The sequence below is a fragment of the Marmota flaviventris genome, chromosome 5, assembly GCF_047511675.1.
Source record: "Marmota flaviventris isolate mMarFla1 chromosome 5, mMarFla1.hap1, whole genome shotgun sequence".
Classification (NCBI taxonomy): domain Eukaryota; kingdom Metazoa; phylum Chordata; class Mammalia; order Rodentia; family Sciuridae; genus Marmota; species Marmota flaviventris.
The window spans coordinates 108,625,064-108,652,600 of NC_092502.1; the positions used below are offsets into that span (position 1 = coordinate 108,625,064).

General features: G+C 36.8%; 1 protein-coding gene across 2 annotated transcripts; it reads left to right on the forward strand.

Moving 5' to 3' along the window:
• Positions 1 to 330: 330 nt before the first annotated feature.
• Positions 331 to 22,151, forward strand: Hmgcr (3-hydroxy-3-methylglutaryl-CoA reductase). Of its 2 annotated transcripts, XM_071612514.1 has the most exons (21): positions 343 to 412; positions 3,253 to 3,384; positions 5,085 to 5,272; positions 5,733 to 5,844; positions 6,135 to 6,222; positions 6,641 to 6,725; positions 7,663 to 7,768; positions 9,945 to 10,051; positions 10,158 to 10,274; positions 10,675 to 10,835; positions 10,948 to 11,195; positions 11,310 to 11,488; positions 16,207 to 16,401; positions 16,739 to 16,897; positions 17,321 to 17,478; positions 18,310 to 18,415; positions 18,911 to 19,081; positions 19,572 to 19,712; positions 19,801 to 19,959; positions 20,376 to 20,530; positions 20,677 to 22,151. In XM_071612514.1, the coding sequence occupies exons 2-21, from the start codon at positions 3,375 to 3,377 to the stop codon at positions 20,729 to 20,731; spliced, it is 2,700 nt and encodes an 899-aa protein (XP_071468615.1). In that variant the 5' UTR covers positions 343 to 412; positions 3,253 to 3,374; the 3' UTR covers positions 20,732 to 22,151. The 2 variants fall into 2 exon arrangements, with proteins under 2 accessions (XP_027783587.1, XP_071468615.1); XM_027927786.2 differs by lacking the exon at positions 3,253 to 3,384 and having other exon boundaries at positions 331 to 412.
• Positions 22,152 to 27,537: the final 5,386 nt, after the last annotated feature.

Below are 27,537 nucleotides of genomic sequence, written 5' to 3' on the forward strand. Positions count from 1 at the left end.
GACTGCGGGTCAGGTCCAGGGGCTGCAAGACATTCCACCCGCCAGAACCCCTATAGCCTTCGCCTAGGCACTTTCCATGCTTGCGCCCCCACGGCTCTTCGGCCAATAGGCAGGCACTGGTGCTGAGGCTCCACTAACTATTGGTTGGCTGGGACGTGGTGAGAGATGGTGCGGTGCTGGTTCTCGGCCTGGGGAGAGCTGTGGGCGGTTGTTAAGGCGACCGTTCGTGACGTCAGGCCGAGCAGCCTCCAGATGATTGGCTAGACGATCGGACGATCCTTTCTTATTGGTCGCAGACTCGTCATCCCCGAGCGTGCGTAAATCCACAGTTCCTTCCGCTCCGTGTCTCCGTTGACTGGAGACAGGCTGAACACCGGCGTCCGGGTTCGGTGTCCTCTAGTGAGATCCCGAGGTGAGACTGGCAATGGTCACGAAAGAACAGGGCGGAATGGGACGGGAGCGGGATTGGGACCGTGTTGGTGGAGGTTCTCGAGCTTCTCCCGACCCAGGAGAGTGCCTGCGGGCAGCCCCCGGAGACCTAGCGGGAGCTGCGGTTGCCCTTCGCCTGTGTGGTGTGGCGTCCGGGTCCCGCGGGGACTGTGAGGAGACGTCCTTGAGGCCCAACTGGGCGGGCGGCGATCCGGCCTTTTTGTGGCTGCCGTCACTGTCTGTGGACCAACAGGGCGTAGCCGCGTTCGCTGGCCCTGTCCGAAGGAGGCTTTGCTGGCCAGGCAGTCGCCATCATCTGGGTGTTCGGAACGGGTGCCAGGCAGGGTGATCACGGAGGCCCCTTAATTCCAGAAATGCTGGGAGTTGGAGGGGGAGTGGGGCCGGCAGATCGCGGAGTGGGCGGGAGAAGCGTCCTTAGGGTCCAGGCTTTCACGCCTAGGGGCTGCTGTTAGTCGGGACCTTTCTTTTAAGTGACTAGAAAGATCTCCCTAAATGCTGCTAACTAACCCAAAGCAGTGGAGTCGCGTAATGTGTCCGGTTATTTCCATGGGAACCGGTTGAGTGGACGCGGAGCCTAAAGAGGGGCTCACCCAGGGACTGAAAGGAGTCTTTTTTGGTTCTGAGAGGCGTAGTGTCTTTGATGCTGCAGTCCTTTAGTTCAAACCCGATATATTTTCCGGAGTTATTTGGTTTGGGTTAGGAAAAGTGCACCTTGGAGGTAAAACAATCGATTTCTCTGATAGGAGGAGGTTGATGTACTCCATTTTAAGTGTTCATAGGAAATATTTCATTATTTGAGAATATTCTTACTTGGATTTGGTCCTGCAGTCATAGGAAACATTATAGTACTTAGTATACTAAGTACTTGTTCATAATTTTAGCGACTCACAAAGTAGTGAATGATTTTTGTTTACTTGTGGACTTATTTTCTTATACATGCACTAGAAGACTTTTTATGGGTAATCCAGCAAAGGCACAAAGTGTATTTTGGGGATAGACTGGATTTTGCAGGGCTGCTTTGACGTAGTGTCTTTCCAGAACTTGTGATAACTTGGCAGTAAGGACAATGGTGGTTAGTATCATGAAGGTTTAAAAAATTGTGCATAGATTCCTAAATTAACATTGAATGGTTGTACATGTGGCATGATATTTTGAGATGAAGTGGGTGTATGTGGAGTTTGTGGCATGTTTGCACACTGTTGGATTTGTAGACCATGGACAGACAGCCATTTTATGGGATCCACTTCAACTTTGGTTCACCTATATGAAATTGCCATTATTTTTCAACTTTTTCCCCCTACAAAACAACCTTTCTTACCTACAAAAATGGCAGTTTCATATGGTTTCACTTACTACTTTGTCAGAGAACTTTGAAAGAACTTCATAAGTGAATGAAGAGAGTTTGTGATTTCAAACAGGTAACATGTAGTAGAATTGAGTATAGAATCCAGATATCTGATTTCTAGTGCAAGATGATGATAATTTTATAGGATAGTAGATTGAGTATATGGTTCTTGCCTTCAAGAGGTTATCATGTATACATTAATTACTTTGAGACTAGTGATATTGATGCTATATAATCAAATATGGGAATGTATAACATAGGAGGAGTGCAGAATGGGAAGAAAGAATCATAGTACAGTGCTAAAGTATCCTTTTCAGTAGTTGGCTAGGGTAGGTGGTTTTAGTAGCAGAATTTAAGGATTCTAGTGAATTTAAATTATCCATATTTTTAAAGAATATGTGAAATGTTTGTGGCAAACTTCAGTCAGAATAAGCAACACATATGTTGCTTATTTCTGTAGTTTGATTTAAAAAGATATTTTTATTATTGCAGCATGGTGTAAATACTGTTTATTAAATTTGTTTGAGCTACCCTGTAGCCTGCTAGTACTATTCTCAACTGCTGATGAAGGGGGAGGATTGGATTCTGTGACAGTAAATGGTTTACATAATCACAGTGAAATGGGAGGGTGCTATGAGAAATGACATTGATTATAATTATAGTTACTTTTGACACACCTTTGTAAAGTTGCTCAGTTTGTATTTCCAAATAGGTGTGGTTCTCAGGGTTTGGGGTGGCTCACAGGTTAATGTGAATGTTTTTTACCCTGAATGTTGAAAAGATAACTTTACACCCAGGAGAGAAAAAAAAAAAAAGGTTGCAAAATTGACAATACCACCAGGAATATAAGAGAAAACATAATGTGCCTAATGTATAATTATGGGTTATGCTAAATCATTTGTAATCAAATTGGGGTTTCTTCCTGGTAGCAGTTCAGATTTTAATTCATCTGGATAACTTTTGATAGTGATGTATTGACTCAGGGAAGAATCCCCAAGTTGAAGGAGTTATGTATAGAAACTGTCATGAACATCTAACCTCTTATGAGGGTTTTGGTTGTCATTAAGAAGGATTTGAACCTATGGTACATTTAAAGCTATCCAGTACTTTAAATCTAGGTCCCTGTCAATTAAATAGAACGTATTTTATTGTTCATTTTTCAGGTTTTTGTTGCAAGATACTGGAGGGAAAAATGATGAATAAGATTCAGGGTATAAGGTTGAAAAGCATGAATAAACACAGGCAGGTGCAGGCCTCATTTATATACCTTTGTGACTGCTAGTCTTTTAAAATTGTGACCTACAGTTAAAAATGCTTGTTTTTTTGGAAGCCAGAATACACACTCATATATATGCACACACGAAGTTTTAAGACATAATACCCATACTGTGTATCTTACCCCAAAGCTATTTTATATTGTTTTTTATTTTATTAAAAATGTTTGTTCTGACCAACAGAATTGATTTCATGATCTGATTAATACAGTGAAGGCTTGTGACCTGCAGTTTGAAAACCAGTTAATCTGGCTGATGTCCTGGTATGGTTGAAATGTAGAGAACATGAAGTGATACATTGAGAGATGATACTTGGTAATTGGTTTCATTCTTAAAGCTACTTTCTTTTCCTTAACCCATTGTTGACAATTCTGCTAGCAGAAAAGCAACCACCACAACAAAATTCTTATCCCTTTTTATTAATGTAGAAACATCAGAAAAGACTTTTCTTTGGTGATAGCAACATTAGGGAGGTTTATTAAACATCATTTTGCTAGTGGCTTTATTCTACATGTTTAAGAGAATGAAATAGTATAATGGGTTTCTGCTTTTGAGGAGGTTATAAATTAATATGATTTACAGGAGCTTGCTCAACAGATATACTCTTTGATATTTATTTACCTTTTGTGTAACCAGAATGTGGATAGTGAGCTATAAAATCCCAGCCCCTCAATAATAATTTTGATATTCTGATTTGGAAAAAAAATTATATATATATATATATATATATATTTCATTCATTGGTATACAAAGGAACTTGCAAACCTTACTTCTTATGAAAATGAAGGGATTGGGGTTGTGGCTCAGTGATAGAGAGCGAGTGCTAGCATGGGTGAGGCACTGGGTCCGATCCTCAGCACCACATAAAGATAAATAAATAAAGGTATTGTGTACTTCTACAACTAAAGCACATTAAAAATGAATATCTGGGATAAGGATTACCCATAAAATCAATTAAAATTAATTTTTAAAAAGCCCACTGATAGCCCCTCTAGCAAGAATTCAAAGAGATATTAATTACATTTACTAAGAAAGTGAGTGATTCATCATCTACTGAAGACAGAAAATAGAAAGACAACAAATTAAGTAAAAGAAAGAAGCACTGAACTATTTATCTATTTTTTGTGGTGCTGAGGATCGAACCCATTGCCTCACACATACAAGCGCTCTACCACTCCCACCCCAGCCCCGCTGTAGGGAATCTTTGTGCATGCTATGGATATATCTATTTCAGCCATCCATCCATTTCTGTTGTTATTCTAGTTTTGATTAGGGGTAAAAATTTAGGAGGATTTTGCATGTAATGCTTTTGCATTGGTCTTCTAGACCTGTTGTTGACAATTCTGCCAGAAGAAAAGCAGCCACCACAGCAAAATTCATATCCCTTTTTATTAATGTAGAAATATCAGAAAAGACTTTTCTTTGATAGCAACATTAGGCAGGTTTATTAAACATCATTTTGCTAGTGGCTTTATTCTACATGTTTAAGAGAATGAAATAGTATAATGGGTTCCCACCTCTGAGGATGTTATAAATTAATGTGACTTACAGGAGCTTGCTCAACAGATATACTCTTTGATATTTACCTTTTGTGTAACCAGAATGTGGATAGTGAAGAGGGTGTTTATATGTATTTTATATCTGAGTAATTAGAAAATGTGAATAATGGTTTTCACCTTTATTGCTCTCCTTTTTGGCTCAGATAATAAGAGCTGGGATGTTTATATGGTTTGATCATAAATGCTTGAATTCATATAGTTTTTAAGAACTGGCTGTTTTTAAGTTGGTTGTCAGTGAGTAATAAAGGATTTAAGTGTTTGAGTAAAGAGGTAATAACAGGTCCTTTTGACTATAATTATTTTCTAGAATTATAAAGAACAGTATAAAATGGTCATGTGTAGGACTTTAAGTGTGTAAAGCAGGGTTTACTTTACAGTACACTTTTCCTTAAAACTTTCCTAAAAGTACAGTCAGATATGTGCTAAATTTTCACACTTGATATTCATTCTTTCCAGGATCCAAGGAATCTATAGCTACAATGTTGTCAAGACTTTTCCGAATGCATGGCCTCTTTGTGGCCTCACATCCCTGGGAAGTCATAGTGGGGACAGTAACACTGACCATCTGTATGATGTCTATGAACATGTTTACTGGTAATGACAAGATCTGTGGTTGGAATTATGAGTGTCCAAAATTTGAAGAGGTCAGTGGAATTAATTTGATATGGACCATAGTAAATTACACTTTTAATTTCTAAAGAATATCTCCTTTTAGAGAAAATAATCCAAAAAATTATGAGTAAAACCTTTATTTTAATATTCATAACCTTGTGTCAGTTTTCCATTTATTTGCATGGTATGGGAATGATCTAGAAATACTCTTCTTTTGTCTTATTTACACAAATCAGTGTAATTGACTTTATTTGAGAAATATACCTTTTAGAAGTAACTAAAGTGAAAAATGATCATGATAAACTGGCTTAATGATGGACTTTTTAAAAATTGGATTTAATTTTTGATTTGTATGTTTGATATTTTACTTGATTTGTATTATGCCTGAATTTGTATTTTCATGAAAGTATATAAACTAATGACATACAACATAAAAATTCTTATTTTTGATTGCTTATTTTATTGGAGTTTTCTTTTCTCTCTCTCCAACAGGATGTTTTGAGCAGTGACATTATAATTCTAACAATAACACGGTGCATAGCAATCCTGTATATTTACTTCCAGTTCCAGAATTTACGTCAACTTGGATCAAAATATATTTTGGGTAATGCTTTTTTATATTACACTTCTTTGGTATGCCATCAGATTTTTTATTTACTGTGGGGATCAACCTGTTTGTTCAAATCAAGTATTTGGAAATGTGTGTATTGCTGAAATTGTGCTGCATGCATTTACTAGTTTTCTTATTACTGAGAAGTAGATAGACATTCCAAATTTTAAGATCTTAATAATCTAGAAAAAATATTATTAGACACCAGAACATTGCCTGAGACTGAATGTTGTTATTTGTGTAATAAAGCATAGATTTTTCAGAGTTGAATTTTGTTGTTTCAGGCATTGCTGGCCTCTTCACAATTTTCTCAAGTTTTGTATTCAGTACAGTTGTCATTCACTTCTTAGATAAAGAATTGACAGGCTTGAAGTAAGTATTAAAAGTACTTTCTTTGAAAATATATTCTTATTGCTTTTACATTTTATTGTTCACAAATAGTGAACAAAATTTTTATATATTCTAGTGTTTTCCCAGTGCTAATTCAAGGAGATTTTAAAAGTTAGAATGATATTTTGCTATACAGTTTTAATAAAACACTGAGAAGTATTTCAGTATAAATATATTTACATTTTAACATTGAAATGTTTTTTGAAAATATTTTGGGCAAATATTATGTTTAGCTTTGAGGATACCAAAGAAGTAAAGCGTATACTTTTTGCAGGAAGGTAAACATACTGTGGATCATACAAAATATGGGGCGAGGGGAAAGAGTTTTGTTTTAAAAAGATTTTTTAAATTATATGTTTTCCTCTGTTAAATGTACCTGTTCATTTTATCTATTTTCCAGTGAAGCTTTGCCCTTTTTCCTACTTTTGATTGACCTTTCCAGAGCAAGTGCATTAGCAAAGTTTGCCCTAAGTTCCAATTCACAGGTAAGTATTATTTTTAATACAGAATGTGAGTAGTATTCCTTTTTTTTTTTTTTTTTTTAGTTTACATTGATAAGAAGGATCAATAGAGTTTCTTCATAAATCAAGATTTAGGGGTTGCCTGAAATTTTAAATTTAATTCTTTAAGTACTAAGACTGTTCTGCATAAATACCCTGGGAATAGTTCCATGTATCTAATGACTCAAATATAATTGCATAGCTGCTGGATTTTGAGTCTTCTCCATTTTCCATTTTGAATGTTTCAGAAGTTATGATAAAATGACTTTTGGATAAATAAGAATATCTACCTAGCAAAACACACAGAGAGAAAGAGCAGGATACAGTCTAATGGAGGAGGAGAATACCAGGGCCAATTCATTTTTAAATCCTTTGAAATAACACAAGCATTATTTCCATCTTAAGTTTCATCTTGATGTTCATTAATCACTTTTAAAACCTATTTTTTTTTAACAATCTTGCATCAGAGTATCTTGAATATAAAATAATTTATATTTCTTCCCTGATTATATATTGATGAATGTTTATGATCACTTGAGCATGTTGATAAGGAAATAATTTAGGTTTCATAATACTAATATGATCTCAGAACAAACTTAGACCTAAGAGTTTCTGTTAGTGGTAGCCAAAGTATAAAATGTTGTAGAGTTTAATTATGTGGAATTTAAATGACAGAATTAATGTACTACTTTAAAGGAATATTCCTTAGAAATATGTCATTCGGTGAAAAGGGAAGCAAAGTAGTTTGTTTTTTGTTTGACCCTCTATATTACCAAGCTTTGTATCTTGAACATGTTAGTCTGATTATTTTATTCTTTGAATAGTAAATTAGATTTTAGTATAAGTCCTAGAATGCTGTCTAACATTTTTTAAAGTTATTTTGTAGCTTATTCTCACTGATAATTTTTGGTCTGTATTTTAGGATGAAGTAAGGGAAAATATTGCTCGTGGAATGGCAATTTTGGGTCCTACATTCACCCTTGATGCTCTTGTTGAATGTCTTGTGATTGGCGTTGGAACCATGTCAGGTTTGTGAGCAAGTTCTCATACATTGTCACTAAAGAGGAAAAAGAACTTTTCTGATTTGTATTGTTTATTATATTATTATTTAGTTGTAGATGGGCATTATACTTTTATTCATTCACTTATTTAATTATTTTAATTTTTGGTGGACATAATCCCTCTATTTTATTTTTATGTGGTGCTAAGGATTGAACCCAGTGCCTCACACATGCTAGGTGAGCACTCTACCACTGAGCTATAACTGCAGTCCCGTATTGTTTACTCTTAAATTCTGACTTTTAGATTATTCTCAAAAGCTTTAAATTATATTTTTGTGTGGGTGTATCTGCCCTAGCATCCTTATACCTTAGTGAAAATGTAGTAGCAAATTATTTACTTGTGTTTTATTCTTTCCATCTTATCTTTCTGTGTCCCACTTTGTTGGGGTTTATTTTTGTTTTTTTTTTTTTTTAATATTTTTTAGTTGTAGATGGACACAATGCTTTATTTTGTTTGTTTATTTATTTTATGTGATGCTGGGGATCAAACCCAGGGCCTCACATATACTAGGCAAGTGCCCTACCACTGAGCTACAATCCCAGCCCCTGTTGGTGTTTTAACCAATATTGTATTCCAAGGCTGTTCTAGAAAGCTCCTTCTACCCATTGCTATTTCCAGACTAAAATTTGTGACTTGGTTCCTTGTGATTTAATTGTCATGTATGAGACAGTGTAAGAGTGAGAAATTGGACACATCTGAGTTATTAGATCTACTTAACAGGGTGGTTGGGAAGATTTAATCAGATAGCATACAGTACCTTTTAGCAAGTAAGCAGCATTAACCTCAACACGTTTCCTCATCCTCAGTTGCATAGTAGAGTATTAGATACATAGGACTCCATTATATAGGATAAAAATTATTTGGCTTGGAAATTTATCAGAATGAATATAGTATGCTATTGTGGAGGTTTCCTAATAGTTAGGCCAAAATTTTATGACTTCCTCACTTGGTTAGTTAATTATAGTTCTAGTGACTCTCCTTGGTATTTTACAACCCTCAATAAGGAAGCTTATTCTTTGAGAAGTAAATTATCTAACTTTCTTTTTTTTTAGTTGTAGTTGGACACAATATCTTTATTTATTATTTATTTGGTGCTGAGGATCGCACCCAATGCCTCACACATGCAAGGCAGGTGGGTGCTCTACCACTAAGCTACAGTCCCAACCCAAATTATCTAACTTTTAAGGGAGCAGTTGGTTGACTTTTAAATATATAATGTTTCTTCTAAATTTCCTGATGGTTAATTATATATTATTCTGTCTTTCAATAAAGATTTTTATATAGCAAAGAAAATATGTTTTTACATTTTAAAAATATATATACCTGATAATAGGAATTTAGCTCCATGGTAGAGTGCAAAGATCTTGGGTTGAACCCCTAGCACCAGAAAGAAAGGAGAGTAGGAAGGAAGGAGGAAAAGAAGTTAATTTAGTTGTTACTTTTCAATCTTGAATTACTATTTTTTATTTATTATTTTTCAAAAAGATCAGTAAGATAACCCAAATTATAAGAACATAAGGAGGCACCAAAGAGATTATATGGAAATTAGAGTTCAGTGGTTCACAAGAAATATTTACTTTGATACTGTATCAGGAATCACATAACTGGCAATATGCTCTCCTTTTTGTCCTTGGTAATATTCGATCAGTAGTGTAAATTGGAAGGGGGAAGTTCTTCAGTAGATCCTGTCCTCTATACCCTTGTCTTGAAACTACCATTTGATAAAAGAGGATTGGAAACATGTTAGATGTGTACTGAATACTACTACTGTGCCTGATGTAGTGATGTGTTAGGAACATGGGAAAAGACAAGGTCTTTGGTGCTATAGTTGTTCTTGTTCACTAAGTCTTGGCATCACTTTTGAGTTGATGATTCTGTTTCCAGTAAATGGCAAAGAGTTTAATAGTCATATTTGTCTATCTGCAGCAAAAGTCCTTGTGATATACGTATCATTGAAAAAACATATACTTGGGGCTGGGGTTGTGGCTCAGTGGTAGAAGGCTTGCCTAGCATATGTGAGGCACTGGGTTCGATTCTCAGCACCACATTAGAAAATGAATAAAGATATTGTGTTCATCTATTAAAAAAAAAAAGAAAATACATATACTTTACTAGTTACACATTAAATTTTTCTTTAAGCAGGGGTGCGTCAGCTTGAAATTATGTGCTGCTTTGGCTGCATGTCAGTTCTTGCCAACTACTTCGTGTTCATGACTTTTTTCCCAGCTTGTGTATCCTTGGTATTAGAGGTAAGAACAATTCTTCTGGCATAGTATTAGAGTAATATTTTGCATTACATTAGGTCACTTAAGGAAAAATCAGTACCTTCTAACATAATATTGACTTATTTTGTAGCTTTCTCGGGAAAGCCGTGAGGGTCGACCAATTTGGCAGCTCAGCCATTTTGCCCGAGTTTTAGAAGAAGAAGAAAATAAGCCAAATCCTGTAACTCAGAGGGTCAAGATGATTATGGTAAAGACATTGTTTTCTTCTCCCTTCCATATTCATAGTTCCAAGGTTATCTTTTTAGTCATTTTTGTTTTTTACTTCCTGTTCTTTTTTATATAATTTTTGGCTTTTTAAATGATATGATACTCTTCTTCCCTTTTTTCTTCTTTATTTATTTGAGGCTCCTGGTCTCTCTCACATAAATAAAAATTTCAAGTTCCTCCAACTCTTTCTTGAAAACCTGTTCTTTAGGATATTTCATTATTAATGGGACCACACTTTAGCCATATAACAAACTTGGGGCTTTCTTTATCATGGTAGCAGGGTGCTGTGGAAGATAGTGGCTGCTTGTTCAATTTCTAAGAATGAGAAATTTAAGTTCTATTGATAAGCAGAAGATACGATTTTTAAAATTTTATTTCAGTCCTTAGGCTTGGTTCTCGTTCATGCTCATAGTCGCTGGATAGCTGATCCTTCTCCTCAAAACAGTACAGCAGAACATTCTAAGGTTTCTTTGGGCCTTGAAGAAAATGTGTCCAAGAGAATTGAGCCAAGTGTTTCCCTCTGGCAATTTTATCTCTCTAAGTAAGTTAATTGAAATCTGCTTTGTTATATATTAATCATAGTACTTTAATGAAGTTTAAGTTGTACCTTTTATATTTCTTAATAATATTTTAATTTGTTTTCTTTTATTTAGAATGATCAGCATGGATATTGAACAAGTTATTACCCTAAGTTTAGCTCTCCTTCTGGCTGTAAAGTACATTTTCTTTGAACAAGCAGAGACAGAATCTACGCTCTCGCTAAAAAACCCTATCACATCTCCTGTAGTGGCCCAAAAGAAAGTTCCAGATAATTGTTGTAGACGTGAACCTATGCTTGTCAGAAATAACCAGAAATTTCAGTCAGTGGAAGGAGACACAGGGATAAACCAAGAAAGAAGAGGTAATTTCTTATTCTCCTCACTTCGAATTCTTCCATTGCTGATTTGTCAAATATTTGAGTCCATTTAAAAAATTATGTTCAGTGTTTTGAGATATCTTTTGATCTCTTGAACAGTTGAAGTTATCAAACCTTTAGTGGCTGAAACTGACACCTCAAACAGAGCTACGTTTATGGTTGGTGGCTCTTCCTTATCCGATACTTCATCTGAACCAGTGACACAGGAATCTGAGATTGAATTTCCCAGGGAGCCTCGGCCTAATGAAGAGTGTCTACAGATACTTGGGAATGCAGAGGTGAGGACAACAGCATAGACTTAAGCTTTGAATTTTTCTTTAAAGTGAGCTTTTTTACTAAAGGAAGAAGAAGCTATTAGTAGTACTAAGTACTACTAAATTCTAGCACTGTGTTACTTGTCTTTATTCCCCACAACCTTATTGGATAGTGGAATTATTTCTGTTTTATGGATGAGAAACATGAGGCTCAAGACATTTAAATAATACATGAGGGAAATGGTAGTTAGAAGTAGGGTTTGAGCTAGGCATAGTGACACATGCCTGTAATCCCAGCAGCTCTGGAAGCTGAGGCAAGAAGATTGCAAGTTCAAAGCCAACCTCAGCAATTTAGCAAGGCACTTAGCAACTCAATGAGACCCTGTCTCTAAATAAAATATAAAAAGGGCTGGGGATGTGATTCACTGGTTGAGCACACCTTTGGGTTTAATCCTCAGTACCAAAACAAAAAAAAGTGGGGGAGGGTTGATATTTTCTGATTTCAGAGTCAAAACTTTTTCTAGCTTATTGCTATATATTAGAGAGATGAACAGCTATTATATTTTCATGTGTTGAGGCCTGAGAAATATTTAACAGGGAGATGAACTTTAAAGATAGAAGAAAATTTGTTTTGTTTTTGTTTTGTAGGCCAACTCATAAGGAAGCTGGCTTTCTTGAGATTTTAAAAAAATATTCTTCTTGGGCTGGGGTTGTGGCTCAGTGGTAGAGCACTCGCCTCTCACCTGTGAGACCCTGAGTTTGATCCTCAGCACCACATAAAAATAAATAAATAAAATAAAGATATTGTGTCCATGTATAACTAAAAAATATTTTTAAAAATATTATTCTAGAGCTGGGGATATAGCTCAGTTGGTAGAGTGCTTGCCTCACATGCACAATGGGTTCAATCCCCAGCACCATAAACAAACAAACAAACATTTTTCTAGTTGTTTCTGGACCTTTATTTTTGTTTATTTATATGTGATGCTGAGAATTGAACCCAGCCTTACACATGCTAGGCAAATGCTCTACCACTGAGCTACAACCCCAGCCTGCCCTTCCTGAGATTTGAACAGGGTTTTTTAACCTATATAACTATGAGTTCATTCATAATCTTGTTAATTATTTTTTTTCCCTTATGTTTATTAGTTAAGAGGTACTCCCCCCCATACTATAATAAAGTATTAAGGTATAATACTATAATACTTAAAGTATTAAGTATTATACCTTAATGCTTTATTAAAGTATAATTGACAGTGTTGTGTATGTAGGTTGTATGTTTGGTGTTTTGATATACATTGTGAATAATTGCCACAGTCAAGCTTATTAACATACTTCTCACCTAACACTCTTTCCTACCTCTTTTCTTCCCTTCCTTCCTTATGAGAACACTTAAGATCTACCTTTTTAGCAAATTTCTAGTCTATAATACAGTATTGTTAACTATAGGCCATTGCTATATATTATATCTCCAGAGCTTATTCATCCTCATATCACCCTGTAAAACAACATTTCTTCATTTCCTATTTCCCAAGCCACTGGCCAACCATCAATCATTTTACTGTGCTGCTGCTGCTGCTGCTGCTTCTTCTTCTTCTTCTTTTTAACTTTGATTCCCTATATAAGTGAAATCATGCAGTATTTATTTTTGAAGTTAATTCTTAATTTTCATGTGCTTATGTGTAAGAGTGCAGGTGTGTTTGGTTTTATATATTTTTTTTATAACTTTTTGTTGAATACAGGGTTAGCAAAATTTCTGAGTGGACATCAGAATCAACAGATTTTTTTTTCTTTGAAACTCTCTGGGAAATTTTCATGTTTTGGTCTGGCATTTGTTTAGTTTTATAAATAATTTACTTTCATTTTGATATTACTTCTATTCAGATCATTTTCCTATGTATATATGTATAGATATCTATAGATGTATAGATAGATAAGTATAGACATGTCTCTCTATACACACACACACACACACACACACACATATGTCTACATGTGTATGTGTGTATAATTTTTATTTCCCCTCATACTGAGGATTGAACCCTGGGCCTGGCCTGTGCTAGGGAAGCACTCTACCACTGAGTTACATCCCCACCCCAGTTCATCTCCCTCTAGAGAAAGCCAAAGACTTTTTTGACTTCTCCTCTTATAGTGCTTGTGTTTTAGCTCTTCTGAGAGCTGGTATCGTCAGCAGGACTATATAGTATTTGTGTGCACAACAAATATTTATCACATGTTGTAATACTGTAAGCAATAAATATTGGTTGGAGTACTTCATTTAATTTATAGATGTCTTGGGCTTACAGAGAGCAGGTGTACTGCGGAGGAGGGAAGCTGGACTGAGTCCAAATACACTGTCCTGGGTTCTGATCTTTTCTTTATTGCCTCCTAAAATAAGCTGGTCCAGAGTACTACTTTACTATAATTGAGAGTGCTTAACATTGTGATCTTTCAGACTTCGGCTTTTTTTATCTTCTCTCTAAAGAGGTTTGGTATTGAGCAAGGTATATGGGCTGAATAATTCTTTATTTTCAGATATCTGAAGTTTGGAACTTCCAACTTGAAAGATGAAAGTAGTTTTGATAGGTTAGCTACTATATTTATCTTTACTCAATATGAAGATTTATTTTGATTAAGCAAAATGCCATATGCTTGAATCTGTTTCATCTTCATTCTTTATTCATACATATTTGAGTTGAATCATGTTATTGTTCTATAAACACATGTCCCAGCTCTGGGTTTCTGTTGTTCCTGACACCTAGGGTACCTTCCCTTTCCATGTCTTTAAGGCGTATGTGACCATCTTTAGAAAATCTGCCCCAATTCCAACCAGAAGTGACCTTTCTCTCCTGAAGCTCCCTTGTAGACTGCATTGTTAATGCCAATAAATATGTTAAAAAATGCTCAATGTCTTTAGCCAGTGAGGAAATGCAAATCAAAACTACCTTGAGATTTCACCTCACCCCAGTCATAATGGCAGTGGTTTTAAAAAATAATAGCAAATCTGGTGAGGATGTAGAAAAAGAAATCTTTCAGTACAGTGGGAATATAAACTAGTACAGCCACTGTGGAAAACAGTAGAGCGGTTCCTCAAAAAATTAAAAATGAACTACCATTATCATCCAGCTATACCACTCCTGTTTATATGCCCAAAGGAAATGAAGTTAGCATATAAAAGAGATACCTGTATACCAAATATTTTTTTGTGGCACTGATCACAATAGAAGAATAAAATAATGTCATTTGTAGAAAGTGGATAGAACTGGAAGATATCATGTTAAGCAAAATAAGCCAGACACAGGCAAGTATTCCATGTTTTCTCTCATAATGTGGAAACTTAAAAAAAAAAAAAAAAAAAAAAGCCTGACAATTATCAAGAATACAAGTAATGGGCTGGGGATATGGCTCAAGCGGTAGCGCCCTCGCCTGGCATGTGTGCGGCCCGGGTTGGATCCTCAGCACCACATACAAACAAAGATGTTGTGTTCGCCGAAAACTAGAAAATAAACATTAAAAAATTCTCTCTCTCTCTCTCTCTCCCCCCCACTCTCTCTTTAAAAAAAAAAAAAAAAGAATACAAGTAACAATAAATGTTGGCAAGGATGTGGAGGATGTGGGGAAAAAGGTACACTCATACATTGCTGATGGGACTATAAATCAGGGCAACCATTATGGAAAGCAAAATGGAGATTTCTTAGAAAACTTAATGGAACCATTTGACCCAGTTGTCCCACTCCTTGGCCTTGGCATATACCCAGAGGACTTAAAATTAGCATACTACAATAACGCAGCCACATCAATGTTTATAGCAGCTCAGTTCACAATAGCTAAGCTATGGGACCAACCTAGGTGCCCTTCAACACATGATTGGATAAAGAAAATGTGATATATATACACAATTGAATATTACTCAGCAATAAAGAAGAATGAAATTATGGCATTTGCTGGTAAATGGATGGAGCTGTATTCTATCATACTAGTTGAAATAAGCCAATCCTCAAAAGCCAAAGGCCAAACATTATCTCTGATATGTGGATGCTAACACAAAATAAGAATTGGGGAGAGGAAAGAATACAAGTTCATTGGATTAGACAAAGGGGAATGAAGGGATGGGAGGGAGGATGAGAGGGGGGATGGGAATAGGAAAGACAGTAGAATGAATCAGACATAACTTTCTATGTTCATGTGTGAGTACACGACCAGTATAACTCCACATCATGTGCAACCACAAGAATGGGAAGTTATACTCCATGTACTACTGCATATATGTATAATATGTCCAAATACACTTTGCTGTCATCTATATCTAAAAGAACAACAACAAAAAAGGCCTGAAAGTAGATGAGAAACTGTCAGGGAAGGGGAAGTGGACCTAGGGGTGGTGGGGAGCAGAAAGGGCAAGAGTGGATATGATTGAAATATGATGTACACATGTACAGAAATGTCACAGTGAAACCTATTAATTGGTGCAATTAATGTGAGTTAATATTTATAATTTAAAAAACTATAATATGTGGTATTCATGTTATTTTAATTTGGCATTGTTTATATTAAATGAATTGTTTATTTTCTGGAATATCTGTATTAAAAACGATAGGGATGTAATAGAAAAGATTTATATTACTTTAATTTAGCATTATGAATAGTATGAATAGTATTTAGCATTATGAATAGTATAGTCCTTCAAGTCTTCTTGACCTCCCTTTCTGACCTCCCTCCCATTTTCTTTTCCATTTCTTTAGAAAGGTGCAAAATTCCTTAGTGATGCTGAGATCATCCAGTTGGTCAATGCTAAGCATATCCCAGCTTACAAATTGGAAACTCTGATGGAAACCCATGAACGAGGTGTATCTATTCGCCGACAGTTACTTTCCGAAAAACTTCCAGAGCCTTCTTCTCTCCAGTACCTGCCTTATAGGGATTATAATTACTCCCTGGTATGTTGTTTTCTTGATTAGAGAAGATTTGCTTTATAGCTTTTAATCTTTTTTTCCCTTGATTAGTTTTTTTTATATGTACATTTTTCCTTTTAAAATTATTTTACTTTAAGTTTGTATTCTGCTTATAATGGAGGCCATAGAAATTCAAAATCTTTTACCTATTTTATAGTCATTACTGAAGTTTTAGTATTTTCAATATTTTTAAAGGGCAAATTAAAAATTTTGTTGAAAAACAAAAAGATTAAGAACGTTATTAATGACAGGGGCTAGGATGAGTTACTTTGTATTTATAATGGTGTAGATTTTTCACTTGGTGCCTCATTTTACCTTTTAGGTGATGGGAGCTTGTTGTGAGAATGTTATTGGGTATATGCCCATTCCTGTCGGAGTGGCAGGACCTCTGTGCTTGGATGGAAAAGAGTTTCAGGTTCCAATGGCAACAACAGAAGGTTGCCTTGTGGCCAGCACTAATAGAGGCTGTAGAGCAATTGGTGTAAGTTGGAATTTATTTATTTGTGTTTCAGGATTTTTTTTTTTTTTTTTTTTTTTTGGTACCTGGGATTGAACTCAGGGGCATTCAAACACTCAGCCACATCCCCAGCCCTATTTTGTATTTTATTTAGAGACAGGGTCTCACTGAGTTGATTAGCACCTCGCTTTTGCTGAGGCCAGCTTTGAACTTGTGATCCTCCTGCCTCCCGAGCTGTAATAGAAAAGATGTAATAGAAAAGATTTATATTACTTTAATTTAGCATTATGGGATTACAGGCGTGTGCCACCATGCTGGGCAATTTTTGTGTTTTAAAATATATCTTTGGCAAGGCAACCAGAACAGATTTGGGGACCATGAAGGATACCTTTTGGGACAAATAGAAGTATATTCTGGGTTAACATGTTTTTGAAATACATTATGTAGCTTGGTGGAGGTGCCAGCAGCCGAGTTCTTGCAGATGGTATGACTCGTGGCCCAGTGGTGCGTCTTCCACGCGCTTGTGACTCTGCAGAAGTGAAGGCCTGGCTTGAAACACCTGAAGGGTTTGCAGTGATAAAGGAGGCCTTTGATAGCACCAGCAGGTAGGGGTGTGTGTGTGTGTGTGTGTGTGTATTTATATAGATATGCTTATTTTAGAAATAGTGCCATTTTCTGTGATTGCTAAATATAATTGATAATATATTGACTGAGATAAAATAATCAAACTTAAGATCTGTTCATTTAGAATGACTAAAATTTATGTTTGGAGCATAGATATTCAAATGAATTCCCCCATAGAGGTAAAGTAGTTTAAAAAAAAAAAAAAAGCATGAGATAGAAAATCTAATTAGACTGTTGCCCAGCAGTAGAGTTTTTCAGATAAGATTTTCCAAGCAAGATTAGTATTAGTATAGTAGGTTTGCTTCAATGCAGAAAGTAAAATTTACAAAGGAGCATAATCATTACAGATTATAATCCTGCTATAGTTCAAACTAGTATGTTTGATTTTATTTGGACTTTTAAAGTTTATTAAGAAACAACTGTCTATAGCTCACCCCCTTTCATCATCTAACAATGAGAGAGAGTTGAAATAGTATACCTCATGTGTTTAGTTAAAGAAACAATAAATAATCTCGATGAGTTCTTAAGTGTGAATTGAAGTGACTGAAATAAATTGGGGGGGTGGTATTGGGGATTGAACTCAGGGACACTCAACCACTGAACCATATCCCCAGCCCTATTGTGTATTTTATTTAGAGACAAGGTCTCACTGAGTTGCTTAGTGCCTCACTTTTGCTGAGGCTGGCCTTGAAACCTCTGTCCTCCTGCCTCAGCTTCCCAAGCTGTGTGCCACCATACCTGGCTGTGAAATAAGATTTTAAGATAATTTCCATCTTAAAAGAATAAAATAAAATCTTTGCTTTTGTTTACAGATTTGCACGTCTGCAGAAACTTCATGTCAGTATGGCTGGACGCAACCTTTATATCCGTTTCCAATCCAGGACAGGGGATGCCATGGGAATGAACATGATTTCCAAGGTGAATATGGGTACACTGTATCTGAAGGATACATGGGTAGATGTAGAACTTGTAGGAATGATTGTCCCAGGAAGTGTTATTAGGTGGTAGGGAGATAGAGATGAGGAACAGACTTGTCGTTTATGTCCGTCTCTGTTTTGTCATAGGTACCTCATACATATGTTACATACTCAAAGATTGAATTGATTTAAATCCATTGAAGGCTAAATATTGATTGATTTGGCTCCTGTTATACATCAACATTTGTTGATTGGTGTTTATATTTGATACTTTTAATTTAGACTTGGCATTGGACATGCACTAAGTTTATTTCAGAGAGGGTGGGAAGGATCTTGGGATTAACATTTCAAAATTTTGCTTAAAAAATTTAAAGTGGGGATGGGGCTTAAAATATAGTCCAGTAATGGAGTAGATACATGAGGCCCTAGGTTCAAAATGATGAATACTTAATTCATTTTAATGCTTTGTTTTGTTTTGTTTTTTGATTGTTAATAGGGTACAGAAAAAGCACTTTTGAAACTTCATGAGTATTTCCCTGAAATGCAAATTCTTGCAGTTAGTGGTAACTACTGTACTGACAAGAAACCTGCTGCCATAAACTGGATTGAAGGAAGAGGAAAGACTGTTGTTTGTGAAGCTGTCATTCCAGCCAAGGTTGTCAGAGAAGTAAGTGATTGGATGAATGCTTTATTTTGTTTTCTATTCTTCTCTTTTCCTTATCCTTCTCCTTTAATTGAATTAAAAAATTTGAGAAAGGAATAATAACATTTAAAAAAAATTTTTTTGTAGTTGTAGATGTACAGCATGCTTTTATTTTATTTGTCTATTTTTATTTGGTGCTGAGGATTGAACCCAGTGACTCATGCATGCTAGGCAAGCGCTCTGCCACTGAGCTACAGCCCAGCCCAATAACATTTTTAATAAAGTTAAATTTATGAGGTTATCTTTTCCATTAAAGATGGCTGTTTTATTGTACCTTATCCATTTGTCTATGGCATTCACAGGAGCAAACATTACTGATACATTTTTTGAGGACAGGGCCTCAGTGGGGCTGCATTTAAATTCTTGCTTTCTGGAGATACAATAAAGTAGATCTATATAACACCCCTGTGAATCTCCTGGGGGAAGATATAAAATGTGTACAATTGTGATTTAGGTACTGAAGACAACAACAGAAGCTATGATTGATGTAAACATTAACAAGAATCTGGTGGGCTCTGCCATGGCCGGGAGCATAGGAGGCTACAATGCCCATGCCGCAAACATTGTTACCGCTATCTACATTGCCTGTGGACAGGTGAGTCTCCTGCCTCCACTTCTCTTCTTTGTTACATTGTTCTAAGTGAAGGGATTTTACTGTCTTTTTTTGTTGTTTATCTTTCCAGGATGCAGCACAGAATGTTGGTAGTTCAAACTGTATTACTTTAATGGAAGCAAGTGGTCCCACAAATGAAGATTTGTATATCAGTTGCACCATGCCATCTATAGAAATAGGAACTGTGGGTGGTGGGACCAACCTTCTACCTCAGCAGGCCTGTCTGCAGGTATGACACATCTGGCACAGAAACCAGTAACCTCAAGCCTAGCTCTAACTGTTGGGGTTCAGTTTCTAGCCAATACTACATATCATTCCCCTCCATATTTTAGCTGGTACTGGTATGGCTCTTATTCTCATATTGGGTATATGGGTCTTGATCTTTTGTTTCCTTCCCAGTGGATCCAAATTCAGAGTAGATTAAAAGAGCACATGTATGTACACTGCCAGCCAGCTTGTGGATTTTGTTACTATGGTATATGAATTGTTAGTCCTAGCTGTAAATTCTTGGAAATTTAGTACTTCATCCACTGGAGTCTAATTTTATGCTGTTGTCATTATTTGTCGTTATTTTAGTTGATTTTGTGATACATTGTTGTTCCTGACTTTAAGGGTGAATCGACTATCTTTCTCTTCTGGCCACAGATGCTAGGTGTTCAAGGAGCGTGCAAAGACAATCCTGGGGAGAATGCCCGGCAGCTGGCCCGAATTGTATGTGGTACAGTAATGGCTGGGGAGTTGTCACTGATGGCAGCATTGGCAGCAGGGCATCTTGTCAGAAGTCACATGATTCACAACAGGTAAGACAGATAGCTTGAACATGTTTTATCCCTATACTTAAAACTAATTGCAGTATGAAAGCTTAATATTCAGACACTATACTCTCAAATTAAAATTTCGCATTCCTAACATTTTCTATATTGCTACTTTGTCTTTTTCTGCATAGGTCAAAGATAAATTTACAAGACCTTCAAGGAACTTGCACCAAGAAGGCAGCTTGAATAGGCTGACGGTTCTGAACTGAAACATGGGCATTGGGTTCTAAAGGACTAACATAAAATCTGTGAATTAAAAATCTCAATGCAATGTCTTGTGGAAGATGAATAGATGTGATCAGTGAGACAACTGCTTGATTTTTTTCGCTTTCAGAGAGGTTTGAGGTCCTTTCCATGCAGACTCCTCATATTGGAAAACAGTTTTAGTGCTTTGTATGCTGTGTTCTTTGGAAAGATCTCAACATGGATATTATGCTTTAAAGTATCACAGATGTAGATGGTAATCTACATAGAGTTCACTTCTGAAAGCACATACAAGCTGAAAAAAAGGTGTTTTTTCTTTTGATGAAATGATGAAGTTAATGATGATTAGTTTGAGATTGTCCTTCCCCCAACCTCTAATGGGTTAAAAATGGATTTTTAAATTATACTGTAGCTGATAAAACTTCTGATTTTATAGTTAATTTATTTAGTCTGAGTTGTAGAACTTGACAATATAAGAGCTAAGTTTATTTTTTTGTAAACTAATAATTCATTTGGTGCTGGTCTATTTTGATGGGGTTGTAACCAATATTCTTGTTCAGAAGGGGACCTGCTTCTTCAAGGGAAGAATTACTCTTCTCAAACTACAGAATAATGTGCTAAGCAGTGCTAAATAGTTCTCTATCAAGAAAACAAATCACTGCATTTATCTCTGTAGGCTGTTTGTTCAGAGAGGCCTCTTGTCTAAATATAAATGTTTGTCTGATTGGCTATAGCATGTCTTTCAGCATTAGGCTTTAAGGAACAGTTTTATGCTCTTTACTAAAGATTGATCAGGTCTGTGTTGCTTAGTCAAGGTGACTCTGTCACGTATAAGCAAGTCTGTGACCTCTCTCAGAATGTAGAAACACAGTTGTGAAAGAAAAACACCATTTCTCTAAGCCAACTTTAATTTCTTTAAAGATATTATAATTTATTTAGCTGAAAGTTTTAGATAGTTTTTTTTGTAAACAAACTCTATCAAAACTGTATATGTTGTAATAAAGCTTCTTATGCTAGGAATTTCTTGAAAGTGTTCCAGAAATAAAGAAAAATCAACTTGTATGCTGATAAAAAACAACAAAACATAAAAACACCTCTAGTTTGGGCCACAGAAGATAGTGTTCTTAAACGTTGTCCAGGAAATCCTGGCTTGCTTGCCAAGCCTAACATAGGAAAAGTCGGCCTGCACAGCCACTGATGGAGCCACGTGAACGGCCTGGAGTTGTGTGCCTTGTTCCTGTGGCTAGGAGGCTGGTGACGGAATCATCCACACAGGGCTTTTTAATGGACCCATAAAAGCTCTTAGCTTCCTCAGGGGGTCAGCAGAGTTGTTGAATCTTAATTTTTTTTTAAATGTATGAGTTTTGTATAAATAATAAAGAACTCCTTATTTTGTATTACATCTAATGCTTCAGTGTTGGTCTTGGAAAGCTGATGTCTCATGTGGAAGGTGGACTCTGGAGAACATTCCACGATGCCATAGCAGCATGGAGAGCCTCTTAGTGGTCGTATCCGCAGTATTATAGAAGATCGACCTTTTCTGTTCTGCATAATGTTTAAATAGCTCGTATTGTGACTTTTCAGCCAGTGATTATTTATCTGAGTATCTTCATGGAAGTGGCAGTGAACAGTATGTTGAATGTTAATTTTGGTGATTGTAACCAATTTCATCTTGCTAAATTAATGTTTTGTACAATTTCTGAACTGTATACATTTTGTTACAGAGGACTTTTTTCCAGCTCCAGTAAATTATGAAAAGGAAGTTAATGCGGATAAGTGTAAGCAGTAGCCTTTTTTGTTTGGATTAACTCTAGGCTTGTGGCCTGGAAGCTTGCAGTTTGGCAGAATGGTAATCTATGATTCATACTATTTGGTCATGATCATTTTTCATTCTCCATTATGTTGTCTAGCTCCGCACATGAATGGCAGGCCAGTGTTTTATGTGAATTAAAATGGTCTATCATCTCAACCAGGCTACTTTTGCATATCAAGGGTGGAAGTTTTAGCTGAAAGGAAGAGAAAATGAAGATAGGGCAGCCAAAACCAAGTAGTCATTTCAACTGTGTATTTAGGCTGTATCAGAAGGGCATTTGTACAGCTTTGTATAGCTTAGTTTTGTTAGAATAGCTTTTATTTACTTGCAATTATTGACTCCACTTTTACTGTAGTGAGAGGTGAAGATGTTGTGTATGTTCTATTGAGAACATGAGCCCAGATACTAGAAAATGGGTTTGAGTTTTTTTCCTGAAATGACCTGACTAAACCTGGGTCATCTCCCTCAGGGCTCTCAAGGGAGGTTTGGCACTCTTAGAACAGGCTAGACCGAAGATGGTGAAAGTCTTTGAAACCTGCTTTCTGCTTGGATCATAGCATGTGGCAGGACAGGTGTGTTAGTATTACAATAACAAATACCTGAAGTAAATCAACTTTAAAAAAGAAAGGCTATTTTGGCTCACGCTCTGGTGGTTTCAGGCCATGACTGACAGTTGCTTTGGGCCTGTGGCAGTGTGGTACATCATGGCAGAAGTACATGGTCAGTCCCATTCACCTCACGACTGGGAAAGAAAGACCAGGGTGCCTTGATAGACTTTGAAGGCATGTCCCCATGACTAGAAGACCTCCCATTCTGCCACATCTCTTATTAGAGATTCCACCACCTCCTAATAGCTTCTCAGGCTGGTGACCAAGCCTTTAACAATGGGGGCATTCCATATGCAAACTATAGCAATAGGATTTTTCTGCATTTTCAGAGAGGAATATAGAATTAAGTCCAAGAATTAAATCACATCGAAGGGCCTGAGCTCAAACAAGTACACAGAACAGCAAAACACACCAATATCAATTCACTGTACAGGAGATTGAGGTAACCTTTATGCTGGAAGCTAAGAGGAGATAACACATGATTTTAGTTATTGTTAAGATTAACAGATTCTGTTTTTCACTGTGGTATACGTGGAACATTCCTCCCTCCCCTTTATTTCCTCTCCTCAGCAATTCAGGGCTCTCAAGGGAGATTTGGCACTCTTAGGTCAGGATGTGAGTTAGATTCTAACGGCTGCTCCTGAAGACCTTGCATCAACAACTGGAGTTAGGAGGATGGAATACAAGAGAATGTTCTATTCATTTTCAAACATAAGTGAGTGTCACATCACCTAGAGGAACTGTTCCATGAGATTGCTGGGCCAGCCCCAGGATTTCTGTTTCCCAGTGTCTGGGGTGGGGGCCAGGACTTTGGCAGCTCTAACTTCCTGCTGCTGGTACTCTTTGACATTTAAAATTTCGGTGTGAATCAATAATATTAGAAAATTGTGTTTATTCAGAAACACACAGCTGGAAAACACCGACAGAAACCAAGTGCTGGGAAATGAAGAATTGGAATTAATCCTAGGAAGGTTAATTAACCATTTAAAAAATGTTTGGATTTGGTGCTTCTCCCCCAACCCTACCTCCACAGTCCCTGAACAACACTGAAGGTCTTCGCATCTTCAACAGATGCACTGACACTTTCTGATACTATTTCCCTCTTGTTACCTGTGCTTGCAAAGGTCCAAATAAAACAACAGGGGAGCTGGGTGTGGTGGGGCATCCCTATAACCCCAGTGACTGGAGGCTGGGGCAGGAGGATAGCAAGTTCAAGGGTAGCTTGAACAATTTAGTGAAACTGTCTCAAAATGAAAAGGGCTAGGAATGTAGCTCACTGGTAGAGCTCCCTGGGTTTCAATCCCCATTCTGCAAAAAATAAAAACTAGCAGAAGGCAACAAGAACAACAAAATAATTGAACCACTATTAGAGGGTGGTATGTACCACTATCTACTCGCCGTTCTTGTCCCACCTGCCCTGTCACCCTGAAGTTTGACTCCTTTGTGCTTCCCCAAATTTACAGTAGAATGCATTTTGACATTTTGTACACAAATGGAGCACAACTTCTCATTCCTCTGGTTGTACATGGATCAGAGTCACCTTGCGTTTGGTCAAGGAACTTGGCAAGAAAGCATCAGAAAGTAATCCAAAACGGAAGGGCAGTTGCCATCTATCTGGCCTGGGTTCATTATGTCACTTCTTTGTTTTCAAGTCACTTGTAAACTGAAGGTAATCGGGGCATAGTGGAGGACAGTTAAGGAAGCAATTCTGGCTCAGTCAGCACTCTAACACAGAGAGTCCTTCCTGATGTATGATAGAAGAACCTCACCAACTTTCTTGTTGCCCTGAGACTTTTCACTCTACAGTGTCATTTTTTAAAATATTTTTTTTAGTTGTAGATGGACACAATACCCTTATTTTGTTTTTATTTTTATGCGGTGCCGGGATCGAACCTAGTGCCTCACAGGCTAGGCAAGCGCTCCACCACTGTGCCACAACCCTGGCTCTACAGTGCCATTTTTGATCTAGACTTGGGCTATGGCCTTATAGGACTACAGTGAAACTATCACTTCTTGCGTCAGTCTTTTGTCATCTAGGGCAAACCTGTGAGAGCCCTCCTTAAGCCTTCCTCTCAATACTTAGTTCTATGTGGGGCAGCCCACCCATCCCAGGTCATGGCTTCTTAACTGATCTAAAAGCTTTACTTACAATCCTTGTTAAGTAACCAACGCTTAAAACTGGCTTGCTGATCTAACCTACAATTTTAATGGGAAAGTCTTGGGGAAAAGCCAGTCTTTAGCTTGCTCAGGACAGAGCTTACCCAGGCCAGTAAGAATTGAAACCCTCAATACCTCATCAGATAAAAAGTAATGGACACATGTCTTCAATAAATGTGTTTCTTGATGAATTAATTTTGTACATTATCAAAATAACATATTTTTGTTATATGGGCTAAGGGTGTGGCTCAGTGGTAGAGTACCAGCTGGGTATGTACATAGCCCTGGGTTTGATCCCTAGCACCACAAACAAAACTAAAGTTGAAGATCTTTTTTTTCTACACTCTAATGGCAAATCTCGCCCACATTCCTCGGGACTGAGCTTTTTTCCTTGTTACCTTAGAACAAGTACCTTACATTTAAAGGTCCTCAATGTTTGTTAAATGGCTGACAGACTCAATTAATATAGTTAGCACTTATGCTGAAGAGAAATCATTTACAATAGGAAGAGGAAGGCTGTGTTGAGGGAGCTGGGAATCCACAGACCTCCATTCCAATCCTTGCTCTGCTACTAACTGTCTGGGACACTTTAGGTCATTCAGTTCATCCTCTCTTGCCTTCAGTTCCCTTATTTGTACAGTGAGCTGGGGGTTAGCTGGCTTCCAGGGCCTTATCTAGCTGCATATAGTTTATGAAGTGCTATATTTATTTTTGTGTATATATACACACTAAGTTCCACTGATAGTCTGATATGTACACATCCTTTATAGGACAGATATATCCTTGTGGTGGTAGATTAAACCCCAAACAAGCCAAGTGACTTAGTTCTGCTCAGAGCCCTAAAATGTTTGTATCTTTGCCAATATTTCTGTGCCTTGCTCATCATCCTCTCTAACACAAAAAAGTAGGACCTAGAATATATCTGCAATTGTCTTAGTAACTCCTCACATTTGCACATTGCTTTAAAAATTTTAAAGCATTTGTAAATACTTTTATCTTGTTCTTCCCCCCAAACCTTGTAACTACGGTAGGTGGCTTTGTATTACTTTATAAAAGTTTCCAACAGACACAGATGTGTTTAATTACTTGCCCAAGATCAGTTGTTTAAGCGAGAAAGTTAGAAAGCCGTCAGTCTTCTCATTCTTTCTCAGTTTGTTGAATTTATAGTAATTAGAAACATGAAAATTCATATAGACGTAAGAACAACAACAAAAAGTATTGGATGCTAGGAATGAAAGAAAAAGGTCAAAATCATTGATTATAAATTATAGCTTTAAAATGAATAATCAGGGGGCTCAGGGCGTAACTCAGTGTTGGAATGCTCAGCATGTGCAAGGCTCTGTGGTCATCCCCAGCACCACCAAAAGGGAAAAATATCATTAATTTGATGCTATCATTGTGCAGAGAGGTTGGTGAGCTTGTTAAAACACAACAACCCATTTCTTAATCTACCTTTTGAGAACACAACTAAGAATGATGAATCAAAGATCTTTGCATGTGTTTAATGTACCCGATCTCAGAATTTCTTAATTCTTGTCTTCTAAAAAGTTTGGTTATAGCAAAAACAATAAAGCCCTTATGACAAGAAGATAAAGGCCAGATATTGTTTATTGTTGTATCTCCAATTCTGGAACACATGGCACATAGTAGGTGATCAATAAATACTGGGCTGAGGATATATAGCTCATTGGAGCCTAGCTCAAGGCCCTGGATCTGATTCCCAGCATTGCAAAAACAAAATTTATTCTGGGGAAAAAAATTATTCTGGGAACTGCTTTGGGTACTAGGAAATCATCTATATCTATCAAGTTACTAAATGGTTTGGACATTGACTAAACCTCAAATTAGCTGATGCAGATTCCCTGCTGCTGGATCTAGCTACCATATAAGCCTCACAATTCTAAGAAATAGTAATAAAAAGCATGGTAAATTGACTTGGGGGATATATCCAAAGTTTGTTTTCATCAAAATCTTAAGAGGTCCCTGTGGAAGATGGCTCACAAATCAGTGATACCTAATTGGAACTTGTCCAAGGGTTGAAAAATCTGAGATAAAATAATGCTCCTTGGGCTTCTTTGTAGTGGTGTTCTGTTTCTTGTTTCATCCCTCTAAGGCACCAAATGGTGGTCAAATTTCATTTCTTTAAAAAAATATTTTTTAGTTGTAGTTGGACACAATACCTTTATTTTTATGTGGTGCTGAGGATTGAA